The sequence below is a fragment of the Mirounga leonina genome, unplaced genomic scaffold, assembly GCF_011800145.1.
Source record: "Mirounga leonina isolate KUSES-001 unplaced genomic scaffold, KU_Mleo_1.0 Mir_151, whole genome shotgun sequence".
NCBI classification, from domain to species: domain Eukaryota; kingdom Metazoa; phylum Chordata; class Mammalia; order Carnivora; family Phocidae; genus Mirounga; species Mirounga leonina.
In genome coordinates this window covers 27,703,669-27,718,569 of record NW_023270377.1, presented here as the reverse complement: position 1 = coordinate 27,718,569, position 14,901 = coordinate 27,703,669, and the positions used below count along the sequence as shown (strand labels likewise).

The window sequence follows — 14,901 nt, the reverse complement described above, 5'->3', positions numbered from 1 at the left end:
CCTCTCTTCCCATTTTTTTTCTTCCCTCTCTTGGTCCCTTTCCTTTGGGGAGCCAGGATTGGGCACAAGAAAAAGGATGGGCTTTGGGGCCAGAGAAACCATGAAAGTATAAATTCTGCCTCTGATACTTTAATTGGGATGACCCTGAGCAATGTCTAATGCTCCCTAGATCCCAGGCTCCTCATGCATAAAGCCTGGCACAAAGATCCTGGCCCCCTCCTCCCTCCTTCTCCCCACTCTCCATTCTGAAATCATGCACAGGACTTCACAAGACAGAACCTTCCCAACCTCTCCAGCACTCCACTAACATAGGATGTTCGTCTCATTATATTTACTTGCATTTCATCTCAAAAGTTGTTGTTCACTTCTTCTCAGTACGTCCAGTAGCCCTCCCAAGGTTCTAATTGGTGCCACTGGGCTCAGGAAGCACCAAAAAGAACATTTAGGGCATTGTAACTTGTATAGCATTGTAGACATGAATTGGAGCTCTGTTTTTATAAAAATAAACCAAAACAGCCGGGGGTTCTCTTTGAATACTTGAAAATAAATGTTTAATCCTCCAAAAATACTGGGTATGTGGTAGATGATAATTATTTTAAATATCCAGTCTACCTTCCCCAGACCTGTGTTTGGTGTCCTTTCTGGAGGAAGTGATGTCTCTCCACCCACCCTGGGCCAGGACAGGATCAGGCTTGGCTGTGTGACTTGCTTTGGCCAGGGGGACATGGATGGAAGTGACATTTGCCACCTCCAGGCAGGAGCACGAGGTGCCTTGCACAGCCGTGTCATTACTCTTCCCCTGCTCAAGAACTGCACGTCTCCGAGCGGGGCACTGCTCCATCGCGGGTCCCGTGGAGCAGAGCCACAAATGCACTGTGCAATACGGGAAACGAGAGTGAGAAATAAACCTTTGTTGAGATAACCATTGAGATTTGGGGTCATTACTACAGCGCAATTCCGCAGAAGCTGACAGAACACAGGTGTGAAAGAGACAGAAATCTCAAGCGTTAGGTTGAAGTTTTTAGCGGGTGGCTTAGTTTAGCCCTCCAGTAAAGTAGATCCTGCTTTGGGGCTCTGCCGATCTCATAATGACTCCCGGGCCCCAGTGTCAACGTCAGCTGAGACTACTGACCACCTTCCTCCAGCTAGGATTCTAACACTTGAAGGCAGTTCTACTGACAGTGTTGCTGGGGGAATGCAAAAAAATAGATTCCATTTCTGCATCACCCAAATTTCAAAGTGCAGTTCAACCATAATATAGCAATCTAAAAAATGACGTGCTTTTTCCTAATAGCAAGGGAGCCTGGGCTTCTTTTCTCGGTCCTCTCCCAGACAACTAATCAGGGAATTTGTTGGGCATCCCCTCCAGCCCAGTGGGCACCCTGTGCCCTGTTGAACTCTCATGCCCACACAGCCCGTCACGGGAAGCGGAACTTAGAATGGGATAAAATATAAGTAAGTCCACCCAGAGGCCTATGGTTGATAGCTTTTTATTTTTATCCCCATGATTAAATTGCCTTTCCCCAACCACCTCCCCAGAGAATAATGGTGGAAGGGTGTTTTTTCTTTTGTCCCTCCTGTTTTTTGGAACTAGTCCATGTACTAGGCCACAGTAGAAGCAGTCACCTTGGAACAACATGATCCCACCCTGGGCCGGGGTGGGTACCCCACCCAGGCTGGATACATTCTCTCCACAGAGCGAGAATTCAGAGCGGCTATTGGACATCTGTTCTTATTGTTATTAGCCCAGAATCCATGGCCCATTTTGCTGGTGGCAGATCCCTTCTGCTAATGGTCAAGAGCCCAGCTTTTGTGGCCTCAGAGTTCAGGTCAGATCCCAGCTCTTGCAAGTTATAGCTCTGAGGCCTGAGCCAAGACACATTCATCTGTGCCTCAATTTCCCCACCTATAAAAGGGGACGATATGCTGATTAAATTAGCAAACAAAGAAGATAAGGTTAAAACGATTTAACTTATCTAAAGTACTTAAAACTGTACCCAACAATCGACTTCATGTAGCATTTGCTCTTACTGTTATGTGTTTGGGGGAGGGCCGACCTTGGCCCTGGCTCCAGGCCTGGCAATGAGCATTTCCTTCCATCTGCCCATGGGTGGTCCAGAAATGGCCATGTGACCAAAGTTGGGCTTACCTGCAGCCCTTCCCGAGAGTGGAACTCTCAGAAAAGCAGAGTTTTGGCAAAGGATAGAAGTCTGGAGGTCCTGTTGGTCATCAGGTCCCAAGAGGGCTGAGCCAGCCAAGAATGGAGCCGGTGGGGGTGCAAGAGGAGGGAGAGGCCACTGTTTATGGTGCCCTGTCGCCACCTGGGTCCAGCTGGCCGAGAATTTTCAGTTATTGGAGCCGTTAAATTCCCCAATTAGCTTACGCCAGGTTGAACTGCTTTCTCTGTCCCCTGCAGAAGCAAAACAGCCCTGACATACTCAGTCTGGGCTGGTCCCTTGAACAAAGGAGATGTAAAGTCACACTAGCGTGGGGCGTCCTCAGTTTGCAGGGAGTGGAATGGAGAAGCTGGTCGCAGGGAGCAGCTGGGGGGTCCCCTGGCCACAGCCTTTCCTGGCTGCACCTGGCTTCTCGGAGCCTATGGGACACCAGTGTAACCTGAGAACGCATTTCCTTTTCTTGCTTAAGCTGGCTTGAGTGCCCAGTGCGCACCTCGAGAATCACAGGAGTCCAAACGAGTGGTGTGTTTTCTGTTGTTTGTTTTTAGGAAGAAAAAGTACATGGAATATAAACATTCTATAAGATCCTGGTAGAGAATTCAGAGATAGCTAGCTTACTGTCCTATTTGCCAAACAACAAATACTATCCCAAAAGATGAACATGTGTTTTATTTTTTTTTTTTTAAGGTTTTATTTATTTATCTGAGAGAGAGAATGGGAGACAGAGAGCATGAGAGGGGGAGGGTCAGAGGGAGAAGCAGACTCCCCGCCGAGCAGGGAGCCCGATGCGGGACTCGATCCCGGGACTCCAGGATCATGACCTGAGCCGAAGGCAGTCGCTTAACCAACTGAGCCACCCAGGTGCCCCTGAACATGTGTTTTAAAGACAAAAGTCTCCTCTCCACACTTGCAGTCAACAGATGACATGAGTTAGCACAGACCTTGATAAGTGTTGGTGGAATGGAAGCATGATCTCCAGCGACATCTTTCTGCCTGTTCTAGGATGAAGAGGTGGCCCCTCCCCATACCAAAAGTACCACCTCCGGGGCACCTGGGTGGCTTAGTTGGGGGAGCATCAGACTCTTGGTTTGGGCTCAGGTCATGATCTCAGGGTCCTGGGATCAAGCCCCACGTGGGGCTCTGCTCTCAGTTCAGAGTCTGATTGGGGAAAAGAAAAAAAAAATGGTACCAGCTCCACCACGGTGCAGTGCAAGAGTTGGGGGGTTGGGGTTGCAGGACTTGAACTCTAGCTCCCCTCTCACTAGTCCCTAATCATGCAGCCTTGGGCAAGGCACTGCCACTCCCCTAGTTTCCATTTTCTCACCTGTAAATGGGGCTGATGATAATACCCACCTCACTCACCGGTTGCTTCTGGCACCAGAGGAGGGCAACTACATAAAAGTGAGTTAGCATCTCTGTGCCTCATTCTCCTCCTCTGCAAAAGGAGGATCTTCCCACAGGGCCTTGCCCAGCTGGGCTTGATGTGAGGAGGAAGGCGGGTCCCTCATGCTCAATGCTGACCACAGTGCCTGACCTGCAGTAAGCACTCACTAATCTTTGTTGTTACTGATCCCTTCACTGTTGCCCCAGCTTTTTCCTACTTACAGGATTGGCGACCTTCCTGCCTCTCGGTGCCCATTTAAAAATACTGTTCAGTCACCATTTGTGTAATCCCAGGTGGTTGTGGCGACTGAAGTGTCCTGGAGGGCCCGGCCCTGGCAGCACCCCCCCAGCCCCCGTCTTGCCGCGGGACATCGCCACCTGTCGGCTAACAGCCCGCTGCCGTTAGCCAGCTGCCGAAGGTCATTAGAGCTTTGCATTTCAGTGGCTCCCCGTGGCCTACAAGTTCATGGCATCTGGCAAACACCTGATTTTTTCTTTATATCCTGCCTTGTTCCAGAAGATATTTAAATATCTGGCAGTATCTCTTTTTTGTTGAAGATGCTCCGTGATCTCTCATTACAAAACTAGACCTTCAGAACAGTCTCAGGACCCAGACCCCATGATCAGCTCAGTTTGGTCCTGTCATCCACTGGTTTGATGGGAATCTCTCCAGCAGGTGTCTGCTCATTGCCAGGCACAGGAGTGCAGTCGTGGAGGCCTCACTCTTAGGGTCTTAGGTTCAGCTGGGGCTCCAGCCCATGAAGTTGGTGTATTAGTTGCCTAGAGCTGCCATAACGAAGTACCACAAACTGGGTGGCTTATTAAAAGCAGAAATGTATTTTCTCCCAGTTCAGGAGGCTAGGAGTCTGAAATCAAGGCCATAGCCCTTCCAAAGGCTCTAAGGGAAGAATCCTTCCTTGCCTCTTCCAGCTTCTGATGGCCCATGGCCTTCCTTGGCTCATGGCAGCATACCTCCCGTCTCTGCCTCCATCTTCACGTGGCAGTCTTTTCCCTGGGTATCTGTGTCCCAAATCGCCTCCTCTTTATAAGGACACCAGTCATTGCATAGAGGGCCCATCCTAATCCAGTAGGACCTCATCTTTATTTGATTACATCTGCAAAGAGCCTATTTCCAAATAAAGTCACATTCATGGGTACTGGGTGTTAAGACTTCAACATATCTTTTGAGAAGACACAATTCAATCCATAATAGCAGCCGAAGCAGCAAGAAACAAACAAATGAGGGCAAAATTTAAATGAAATACTTTTTTTTCAGGGATGCCTCAGTCGGTTAAGCATCTGCCTTCGGCTTAGGTCATGGTCACAGGGTCCTGGGATCAAGCCCCGTGCTCCCTGCTCAGTAGGGAGTCTGCCTCTCCATCTGACCCCCCCCTCCCCGCTCTCTCCCAGAGACATATTCTGTCTCTCTCTCTCTCTGAATAAATTTTAAAAAAAGAAAATACTTTATGGATTTCACTAAAATTCACAATTTTATAGTGGAAACTGGTATAAGACAGTGGTGCAGAGTGTGGGTTTTTGAATCAGTGTCTGAGTTGGAATCCTGCAAAGATCTATTTCCTTCCTTTTGTAAAAGTAGAATAATAGTAATGCCTCCATCATTAGGCTGTTTGGAGGAGGAGGTGGGCAGTGAGCTAAAACATGTCAGTCACCACATGTAACACCGTAACACCTGCATGTAGTAATCTCTTAATAAGACCCTCTATTATTTACATTTAGAATCTTAAAATTTCCAAAAACGAGAACACTTTAAATAAATCCGCTGTTATTAAGCCTTAAATCAAACATCATTGTGCCCTTAGGCAGGTCTTATCTGTCATTTCGTAAATGAGCTACTCTGTGCTCATACAGCTTACCTTCTATTAAAGTAACAGGGATTATAAATATCAAGTTATTCGGACATTGTATTCTATTGCAGTGAATGTGCTGCCCACATGGCTAGCCCTCTCTGTGAAGGTAAAATGGATTATAAAGATCAAGCTCTTGGGCCATTGCATAGCCACTGCTGTAAACTGGGAGAGAGTGGCTACTTGATTTCTTTAAACTGAAATTTGCCCTAGTGACAGCAGCGTGAGAAAACACACCAAGCCATCACCCAAGCTCAAGAGCTGTCTGTTTACACAGTATGCAGTTAAAATGAATTTTGTTACCATGAAATTTCACCTGTAGTGATTTTTTTTTTCATTAATGTGGGCCAAGGCAAATTGATTAGACTGCTGATCTCCAAAAAGTAGAAGCCTTCATGGATGGAATGTTGTGGTGAAAGCAAATTGGACATATTTTCCTACTATTCTTGAGAAAGAATGGAGGTGAGAAAAGGAACAGAAAATGAGGAAATTTCTTTTTTTTTTTTAAGATTTTATTTATTTATTTGAGAGAGAGCACAAGCAGGGGGAGCAGCAGAGGGAGAAGCAGACTCCCCGCCGAGCAAGGAGCCCAATGCGGGGCTCGATCCCAGGACCCTGGGATCATGACCTGAGCCGAAGGCAGACGCTTAACGACTGAGCCACCCAGGTGGCCTTGTGGAAATTTCTTTAAATTTATTGTTAATATTCCTCTCTTGGTTTTTCTTTAGAATGCTCGGTTCTAATCCAAGCTACTATGGTCAATTTTTTAGTTAATCTTTTATTTAGTGTTGTAATATAGATTAGTATTATAGTTGTACTATAACCTCATTTTAAAGACATAGAAATTGAGACATAGGCATTTTTAAAAGATATTTTTGAAACTGAGACTCTTAATTGTTATACACTGGCGTTTAAAGTGTTATCAGAAAACACATTGCCTTGAACTTCTAACCCAATAGCACTTCTCAAACTTTATGGTCTCGGGATCTTTTTTTTAAAAGATTTTATTTACCTATCTATCAGAGAGAGCGAGCACAAGCAGAGGGGAGAGACAGGCAGAAGGAGAAGCAGGCTCCCCGCTGAGCAAGGAGCCTGATGTGGGACTTGAAGGCAGATGCTTAACAGACCAAGCCACCCAGGCATCCCAGTTTCAGGATCTTTTAAACTCCTTAAAATTATTGAGGACCCCAAAGAACTTTTGTTTGTGTGGGTTATACCTATTGATATATATCATATTAGAAATTTTAAATTTTAAGAAGTTAAAACCTCAAACAGTAAATTATTTGTTAATTCATTTTAAAGTAACAACCATGCTTCTTAGCATCAGAGCATGTTAACATCAGAGCAATGACGTTATCATATGTAGGGAGCCTCTGGAAAACTCCATAGTATCCTCATGAGAGAATGAGAGCAAAAAAGGCAAATAACAAACATCTTAGTATTATTATGAAAACAGTTTTGATCTTGTGGATTCCCTAGATAGGTCTCAGGGTTCCCCAGGAGCTTTGGGCCAGACTTTGAGAACCGTTTGTTCTAGACGGTTCCTACGCCTTCATAGCAAAACTGTATTTTTTGTCTAAACTATGACCATGCAAGGAATAAGTAACAAGCATACTTGTAAAGCTCTGAGTTTCTAACACTGAATAAAATATATAATTGATATATTACCAATTTTCTTGTTATCTTTAACATGGAAGCAACGTGGGCAATACAGAGTGTGTTCTGAGGGGGCTGGCACCCTGGGTTCTAATCCCAGCTCCGCCACTTAGCTGCGTGGCCTTGAGGGGGGGGTCACTTAGCATCTCAGCCTCAGTAAAATGAGCAGGCTATTCCCATTGACCTCTGAGGCTTGCTGTGAGGATTAACTGGAATAATCTCTGTAAGGGAAGACGACTTTCCCAGCCCCCTCCCAGGGAACCTGGGGCCATGTGCCTGGTTCAGGGCCATGTCGCCCCTGCCTGAGAGCCCTCTCTTGCCCATCTCACACCTTCAGAGATGGACAAACTAGAGGAGCTGGATTTCTGAGTCCCTGGATTGTTGCGTGAGCAAGAAATAAGCCTTTGTGGTGGTAAACCACTGAAATGGGTTTCAGCTGACTCCCTACTGCAGGGTAGCCTGGCCTCTTCACTAACACACTAGGGCCAGCCATTTGAACAGAAGGAGAGGGCGCAAAGGCAGGGTGGGGGGGACATTTAAATGGAAATTTAGAAGATTAGAAGCTTCAAAAATTAGAAGATTTGAAAGCAGTAACAACCTAAAGGTGGGGGCAGGGAGGCATTCCCAGCAGGGGAATAGAAAATGCAAAAGCCCCCAGGCAGCTGCCAGAAACTTTCCAGAGACTGGTCTCAAGCAAGGGGGAAGTGGCAAGAGATTAAGTGTGAAGACAAAGTCCCAGGGACAGTGAAACCTTTGCAGTCCCCAAACCCCACTAACAGCTTGCAGCCTGTGGGGGAGGCATCTCTGCATCATCTACCCAGGCCCCTCAGTGGGAGCCACAGAGCCCTGGGGGACACGGGCGGGGAGGCTGACGGCCCTCCAGTTAAAGAGTTGCAGTCTTAAGGATATGCAAGAAGCGCAGGAATAAAGCTCCAGGGGTGCGACTGAAAGATAAGCATATACAGTCCGGGCATAACCACATTCACCACCGTCTTTCTTAAGTTCTGCGGCTCCTCCATGTTTTCACAGGCCCCCCCTGGCTCGGGGAAGAGGAGAGCTGCCCCATATACCTGGAGGGCATGTGCAACTTCAATGGCAACAGTGGGGCTTTTCATTTTGCCAGGGAGGTAACACCTGTTCCCAGCGGCAGCGGGGTGCAGGAGCCCCCATGTCCTCCTTCAGCAACACAAAGGAGGCGGCAACGGGGGCAGAAGTTTCCAGTGTTGCGTCCCAGTGGGTATGGCCATCTCAGCAGTGGTTTTCAGAGAACGGCTGAGTAAATATGTGACGAAGGAACAAATGAATGGATGTTACAGTTCAGAACCATCATACCAAATTATTGCCACCTCACTTCAGGGTCTTTAAGTCCAAATTCCACTTCTTAGACGCTTCTGAGTCAATGATGCTCAAGAGTTCGTAGAGAGGGGCGCCTGGGTGGCTCAGTTGGTTGGGCGACTGCCTTCGGCTCAGATCCTGGAGTCCCGGGATCGAGTCCCGCATCGGGCTCCCTGCTCGGCAGGGAGTCTGCTTCTCCCTTTGACCCTCCTCCCTCTCATGCTCTCTGTCTCTCATTCTCTCTCTTGCAAATAAATTAAAAAAATCTTTAAAAATTTTAAAAAAAAATAAAGAGTTCGTAGAGGGTGTCACATTTTGCGTGTGTTTTACCAGCCTGGGGTTCAGTGGTACCCACAGGTACGGTGTCTCCTTTGGTAAGGAACTGTGGACTGTTTATCTTTTGATGATTCCAAGGAAAGGGATGGGACCATTTGCCTGTGCCTGTTAATTTGTGTGTAACTCTCAAAGTGGATACATTTTACGTGACATCAAAACAGATTGTCAAAAGGAGAACAGTGTATTATCAAATAAAAATGCTAACTTGCACGTCCAAACTAACTCACGAACTTACAACAGTGCCCCTCCTCGGAAGACACGGGACATTTGGAGTCCGAGTATCCTGGTGAGATGTGAGGATGTTTTTCCAGACAGGACGATGGAATTAGACTTACGTGCACAGGGGACAGGGGAGGAGGGCGCCCTGGGGCTCCGGACGGGGTGGAGCCCACTGTCTCAGACTGACAGTGTGCTTTGCTTGTCCCACACCACGGGGTTTTGTTTTTATAGTTTCATTGTCAACATTTAAGAGTAGGGGAAATAGCAGATAGAAACCAAGATCTCTGGCTTTCTTTAAAAGTTTTGAAATGTCGGGCCAAAGTGGGTCCGAATGCCCACAAGGTAGCGATGAGCCAGAGCTGAGCTGGCTCTTCCCTCTGCACCGTACACGCTCTTCAGCGTCCCACAGTCCCCACCACTCCCACTGCCTTTCCTGTCGCCAGCTTCACCCACTGACGGTACTGTTGGGGTCTTGGAAGGGACCCCAAGAAATAGCATCTCTCCTGTTCTCTGGGTTCTGAACAAGCTGAGAAGTAAGCGCGTAAAGCTGAAGGCAAAGAAGATCTCCTCTATGGAGAGAGAAGAGGTTGGAAGGCGCGGCTTCCAGTTGCAGGCAGAACCAAGCTGACTTAGCCGGCGGGGCTGCAGTGATGTGGCTCAGGGCAGGCCACCCAGGTCCTTCTAGAGCAGAGGAGCGGCGGAGCGCGGGTTCCGCCTGCAGGCCTGCTCCCAGAAGGAGGAACTTCAGGCTTCCCAAAGTGTGTCAAAGGGCAGAGAGGCCTGGCGTGACAGTCGTGGGAACTCCCAGGGAGGGGAAGGAGCACCCCTCGCCCACCAGGCGCTCAGAGCCGCTGGGGCTGGCGAAGGCTGGAGGAAGGTTTCTTAAACAAGCTGAGTAGGGGCGCCTGGGTGGCTCAGACGGTTAAGCGTCTTCCTTCGGCTCAGGTCATGGTCCCAGGATCCTGGGATCGAGCCCCACATCCGGCTCCCTGCTCAGTGGTCCCTTCTCGCTGTATCTCTGTCAAATAAATAAATAAACAAGCTGAGCAAAGAACACCCCATCTCCCCCCAACCCCGGGCTCCTGGTTATTTTCTCCCAGGGGCCCTTAGCTTAAGGTAAGTAAATTGGTAACCTTCAACCACCGTGGAAAAAAAGTTTCTAGAAAAAAAGAAGCTGAACTCTTTACTGGGGTAAGTCACCCCAAACGAAAAGGATGGAAAACAAAAACAACAGATTAAAAAGACAAAGGACTGAAAGGCAATCCAAGGTGTGTTTTATGACACAGGAGCTAAATTCAGGAGAATGAGAGCGAGGCCTGGCATAGACAGGCAAACAGTAGAGTCCGGGGACGGCCACTGAGGCACAGTCTTGTTCAGTGAGCGCTAGTGAGTGCCACACACATTCACAACCATCCAAAGCACGTAATGGGGACCCCTTTAGAGATAAGGAAACCGAGGCCTCGGGTGATTGATTCTAGCCAGTCTCACTAGCTCTGAAACCTTTCCCCTCTCCTGCCTGTCTTTTTGGGCCAAGTGTAAGTTGTTTCCCAAGAACAGGAGCAGCTCCTTCAGAGAACTGCAGGTCTGGAGTTTGAGCCCTGGGCTGGACTGGGCCGGACTGGGCCGAGCTGGGCCGAGCTGGGCACTCCAGCTTGCCCCGCCCTTGGACCAGTCGGCATCCTGGCCCCTCCCGGCTAGTAAGCTGGTTACCTCCGGTCTGTGATGCCGTGACCTGACCTTTCCCATCCTCTGGCTGCCCACTCCCCACAGAGCAGAGATGGCGAAAGGGGCATGAAGTCAGCCTCCACACCCACCATGTATGACACTCCTGGTCCATCAGCAGCAAGTTTCCCAGAAAAGAGGGAGAGCTGCGGGGCACGACTTTGTTGGAGGGGTTCCTTCCCTCCTGGTTTAGTTGTGATGCCACCAACATACACACCTCAGTTACGCCTGCCCAGGGTCGTGCCCACTCAGTAGTTCTCCACAAGATCGACGAGTGAAAATCCCTTAACAGGGAATGTTTTTAGAAGGAACATATGGGGAATCAAAAAAGGGCTAAATATAAACCTGTATTTACAGAACTGAATATGGAGCAAAGAAAAACTGAACAGAAAGAGCCGGATGGAGAAATTTCTCCTAAAACAGGTTTTCTTCGGTGGGTGTGAGTGCGCATTTTGCTGTATATGTGAATTCGTGGAACACTGGAGTCACCTATAATTAAACAAAGAAAACAGCTCCCGATGCCAAAAACAGTGCTGATGTGAATCCTATTATGGAAGCACCTGAGGCTGTACACACTGACTTTGTCAGAACTATTATTTGGTTGCATTACAGTCTTAGAAATGATCAAATGGAGCATAGACTTTTAAAATAGAAGTTTCATATTTAAGGCATCTTTTAGGTAGCTGAGGGAACTCTTTGAGAAATGATCTACATGAATGCTAAAAGAAAAAAGAGGCCAACTCTGAAATCAGGGCATAAGCAGTCATGAAAGAAATCCCCGTGGCCCAAAGAGGGTGAGGAAGGAATGAACACATTTATTGAGCGACTATCATAGGCAGAATGGTTGTTGGGCATTCTCTTGTTTGACCCTCGTGATGTTGCTAAGACGAAAGGATTATTTGTCTCCCCTCTCTGTAGACTGAAGATCTCAATGTCAAAGGTTACAGTGCTAACACACAGCAGGCTTGGGGTCCAAAGCTAGTTCAAATCCAGCTGCCTGGGGCACCTGGGTGGCTCAGTCCATTAAGCATCTGTCTTCAGCTCAGGTCATGATCCCAGAGTCCTGGGATCGAGCCCCGTGTCAGGATCCCTGCTCAACGGGGAGTCTGCTTCTCCCTCTGCCCCTCACCCAACTTGTCCTTGCTCTCTCTCTCTCTTTCTCAAATAAATAAATAAATTTTTTTTTAAAAATCCAGTTGTCTGGCTCCAGAAACGCTTGCCCTTTCAAATACAGCGTGGCCTTCGGTGGTGGCATCAGCAGGCCCTACTCCTGAGGTTCTCATTTCCTCCTTGCCAAAGTTTTTAACTCAAATCTCTCTGAGTTTTCTTCTCTCTTTAGGGAAAGGTATTTCCTTGAAAGCACTTGGTGGTAAATTTTACTGTTAAGAAATCCCCGTCATAACTTCTGTGTGTCGTGTCTTTTATTACCTCACTTAGATTTTACGTTATTTTGCATGTATATTTCTCTGCCAGAGACCTTACATGTTGACACAGTATGGTGTGAGGCAAATACTTGGCTCACTTGGATCATCGTGACGCAAAATCTACCATAACAGCCAAGGGTGGGTCCTGACCAGGATCCGGCTTCACCTGCCTCTGCTCAAATGTCAAGGCCATCTTTGAACAAGCAGATTAGCCACAGATGGTGAGATAGCAGAGAGCAAGTGGAGCGAGAAAGGTTCCCAGTCCCCATAGAAAGTGTGCGTTGGAGGAGGCCGCATTCATTTTATTGAACAACCCTTCCCAGTGTCAAGTTACCCTTCGACAGCACCCCGTAGAAAATGCTGGAGCTGCCAGTTATGTATATGTTTTTAATGTCTCCCTTCAAAATGTTGGGTTTCAGGGGCGCCTGGGTGGCTCCGTCGGTTAAGCGTCTGACTCTTGATCTCAGCTCAGGTCCTGATCTCTGGGTTGAGGTCCCAGCCTCGGGCTCAGTGTGAAGTCAGTTTGGGATTCTCTCTCCCTCTCCTTCTGCCCCTCCCCGCCCCCTGCACGTGAGCTTGTGCAGCCTGCGCTCTCTCAAATAAATAAACTTTTGAGTTTCATGTAATAGATTTGCATGAACTTAATACATTAGTATTATAGTACATGCTTAGATTTTATTAGTTAATAGATGTAACCTGGAAAGACATGCTTGAAAATGGTTTGCCAGCATGGGGACAAAACCAAAAAAGCTTGGAGACTCTCTGCCTAGGGGAAGGTAAATATCAGTGGAGGTGGTGACCAAAGCCCGCTGCTAAATTCCTAAGATCCAAAAGATAAACCCAAATTGCCTGGGTCACGGTGCAGGGAGAGGCAAACCTGCCAGGAGCAAGGTACAATTGGACTCTCCCAGCTTTTCTGTTTTACCAATGAGGATGACACCCTGCGAAATTGCCTGAGAAGCAGGTGGCTTGTGAGTCACAGGACAGCCCTTTCATTCCGAGTAGCCCAGGCTGTGGCCCCCAAGACTCAGAGAGACCAGCTCTCCTTCCCAAAGCAATGAGTTTTGCTGGTCAAAGGAGCAAATAGTAAAAGATACTTAAAAATTTCAACATCACTTGTCCTACAGGAAATGTACATTAAAACTAGTAAGAATACCCTATTCTTCAACCATCAATTACATAGATTTCAACAAGTCAGTAGTGGCCCGGGTGGAGAAACAGGCATTCCCATATATACCCAGTGGGTGTGTAAATTGGCAAAAACTTTCTGTAGGCAATTTGAAAATTCTGACCAAGAGTCTAAAAAATATACACATCTACCTACCCATCAATTTCTCCTCTGGGTATTTTTTGAAGAAAATAACCAAATTTGGAGATAAAGGTATAAATATCTTTAAAAGTTTGTTATTCAATCACTTATTCATTCTACACACACTTACTGGTGTCTTTTTTGAGGCAGATTCTGTGCTAGGTGCTGCCAAACAACAAAAAATAAAATAGGGCTCTGCTCTCCTAGAGATTATTAATAATCATTACAGTGTTATTTATAACAGGGAAAAATAGAAACTTAACAACATGACCAAAATCAGTGTTGTTGTTGTTCTGCAGTTATGAATTCCTATGGAGCCATTATAAATTGTATCGGAGGAGACACTGGAGGGATGCCTGGCCCAGTCAGTCTGTAGAGTATGCCACTCTTGATCTTGGGGTCGTAAGTTTGAGTCCCACGTTAGGTGTAGAGATTACTTAAATAAATAAGCTTTAAAAAAAAAAAAAAGACATTGGAAAATGTTCACATCAGGTAGTTTGAGTGGAAAAAAACAGTTAACAAAACAGACATTATATGTCTCCCCACAGCCTTGAGTGCCCAGAGAAGGGTCACAGTTCACCCTATCATTTGAGACAGAGGTAATTTAGAATGAATAGACTTCCCTTTAGTGAGAAACAAAACAGAATAGAACAAAAAAGCATTGGGAAATGTGCCCATCATTTCTTCCTACTTCATGAATGTTTTCTGAGGGTGTTTCTAGGAGGAGCTAGCCGAGCAGGTAACAACAACATTGACGGAAGATTCTGAGAGGCAGTAAGAGTCATCTCAGGAACTACAGCCCAACTGAAAATAAGTTACCTCATCCAATATTTAAAAAGAATCTCCCGCATAAGAAACAAAAAGCCCCTAAGAGAAATGGGCTTGCTCAGGCACTGTTGGTATGAGGGTGGCTTGTTGTAAACATTTTAGAAGGCAATTAGCAGTATTTATCAAAACTATAATGTCACTGCCATAACCTAACTATTTTATCTATAGGAATATATCTATAGGAGTACTTATGCCCGCGTGAAAAAATTTAATAAGGAAATGGAAATTAACCAACTTATGCATATCGGGAGCCCATAAGGAGATGAGAGAACAAGAGGCAGCAAGAATACTTACAAGAAATAATGGCCCAAATTTCCCAAACTTTTTGGAAAAGATTAATCTGGACATCCTAGAAATGCAACAAAATCAATCAACCCAAAGAGATCCACACTGAAAAACACCACTGAAAAACAGACTGTCTAAAGCCAAAGATGAGAGAATCTTGAAAACAGCAAGAGAGAAATGCAATATCATATATAATTGATCGTTGGTGAATTAACAGTTGACTTTTCTCACCAGAAACTGTGGAGGCTAGTAGTCAGTGGGATGACCTATTCAAAGTGCTGAAACAAAACCAGAATTGTACATCCAGCAAACTATCCATCAAAAATGTATCATTGGGGGTGCCTGGGTGGCTCAGTTGGTAA

General features: G+C 46.6%; 1 protein-coding gene across 1 annotated transcript in view; it reads left to right on the top strand.

Moving 5' to 3' along the window:
- Window positions 1-14,901, top strand: part of LOC118012648 (translation initiation factor IF-2-like) — a 22,227-nt gene extending 7,326 nt beyond the window's left edge. The window contains exon 3 of the mRNA XM_035008340.1: window positions 14,423-14,901. Coding sequence (XP_034864231.1) covers window positions 14,423-14,512 — 90 coding nt within the window. The 3' untranslated portion in view covers window positions 14,513-14,901. The remainder of the gene's footprint in view (window positions 1-14,422) is intronic.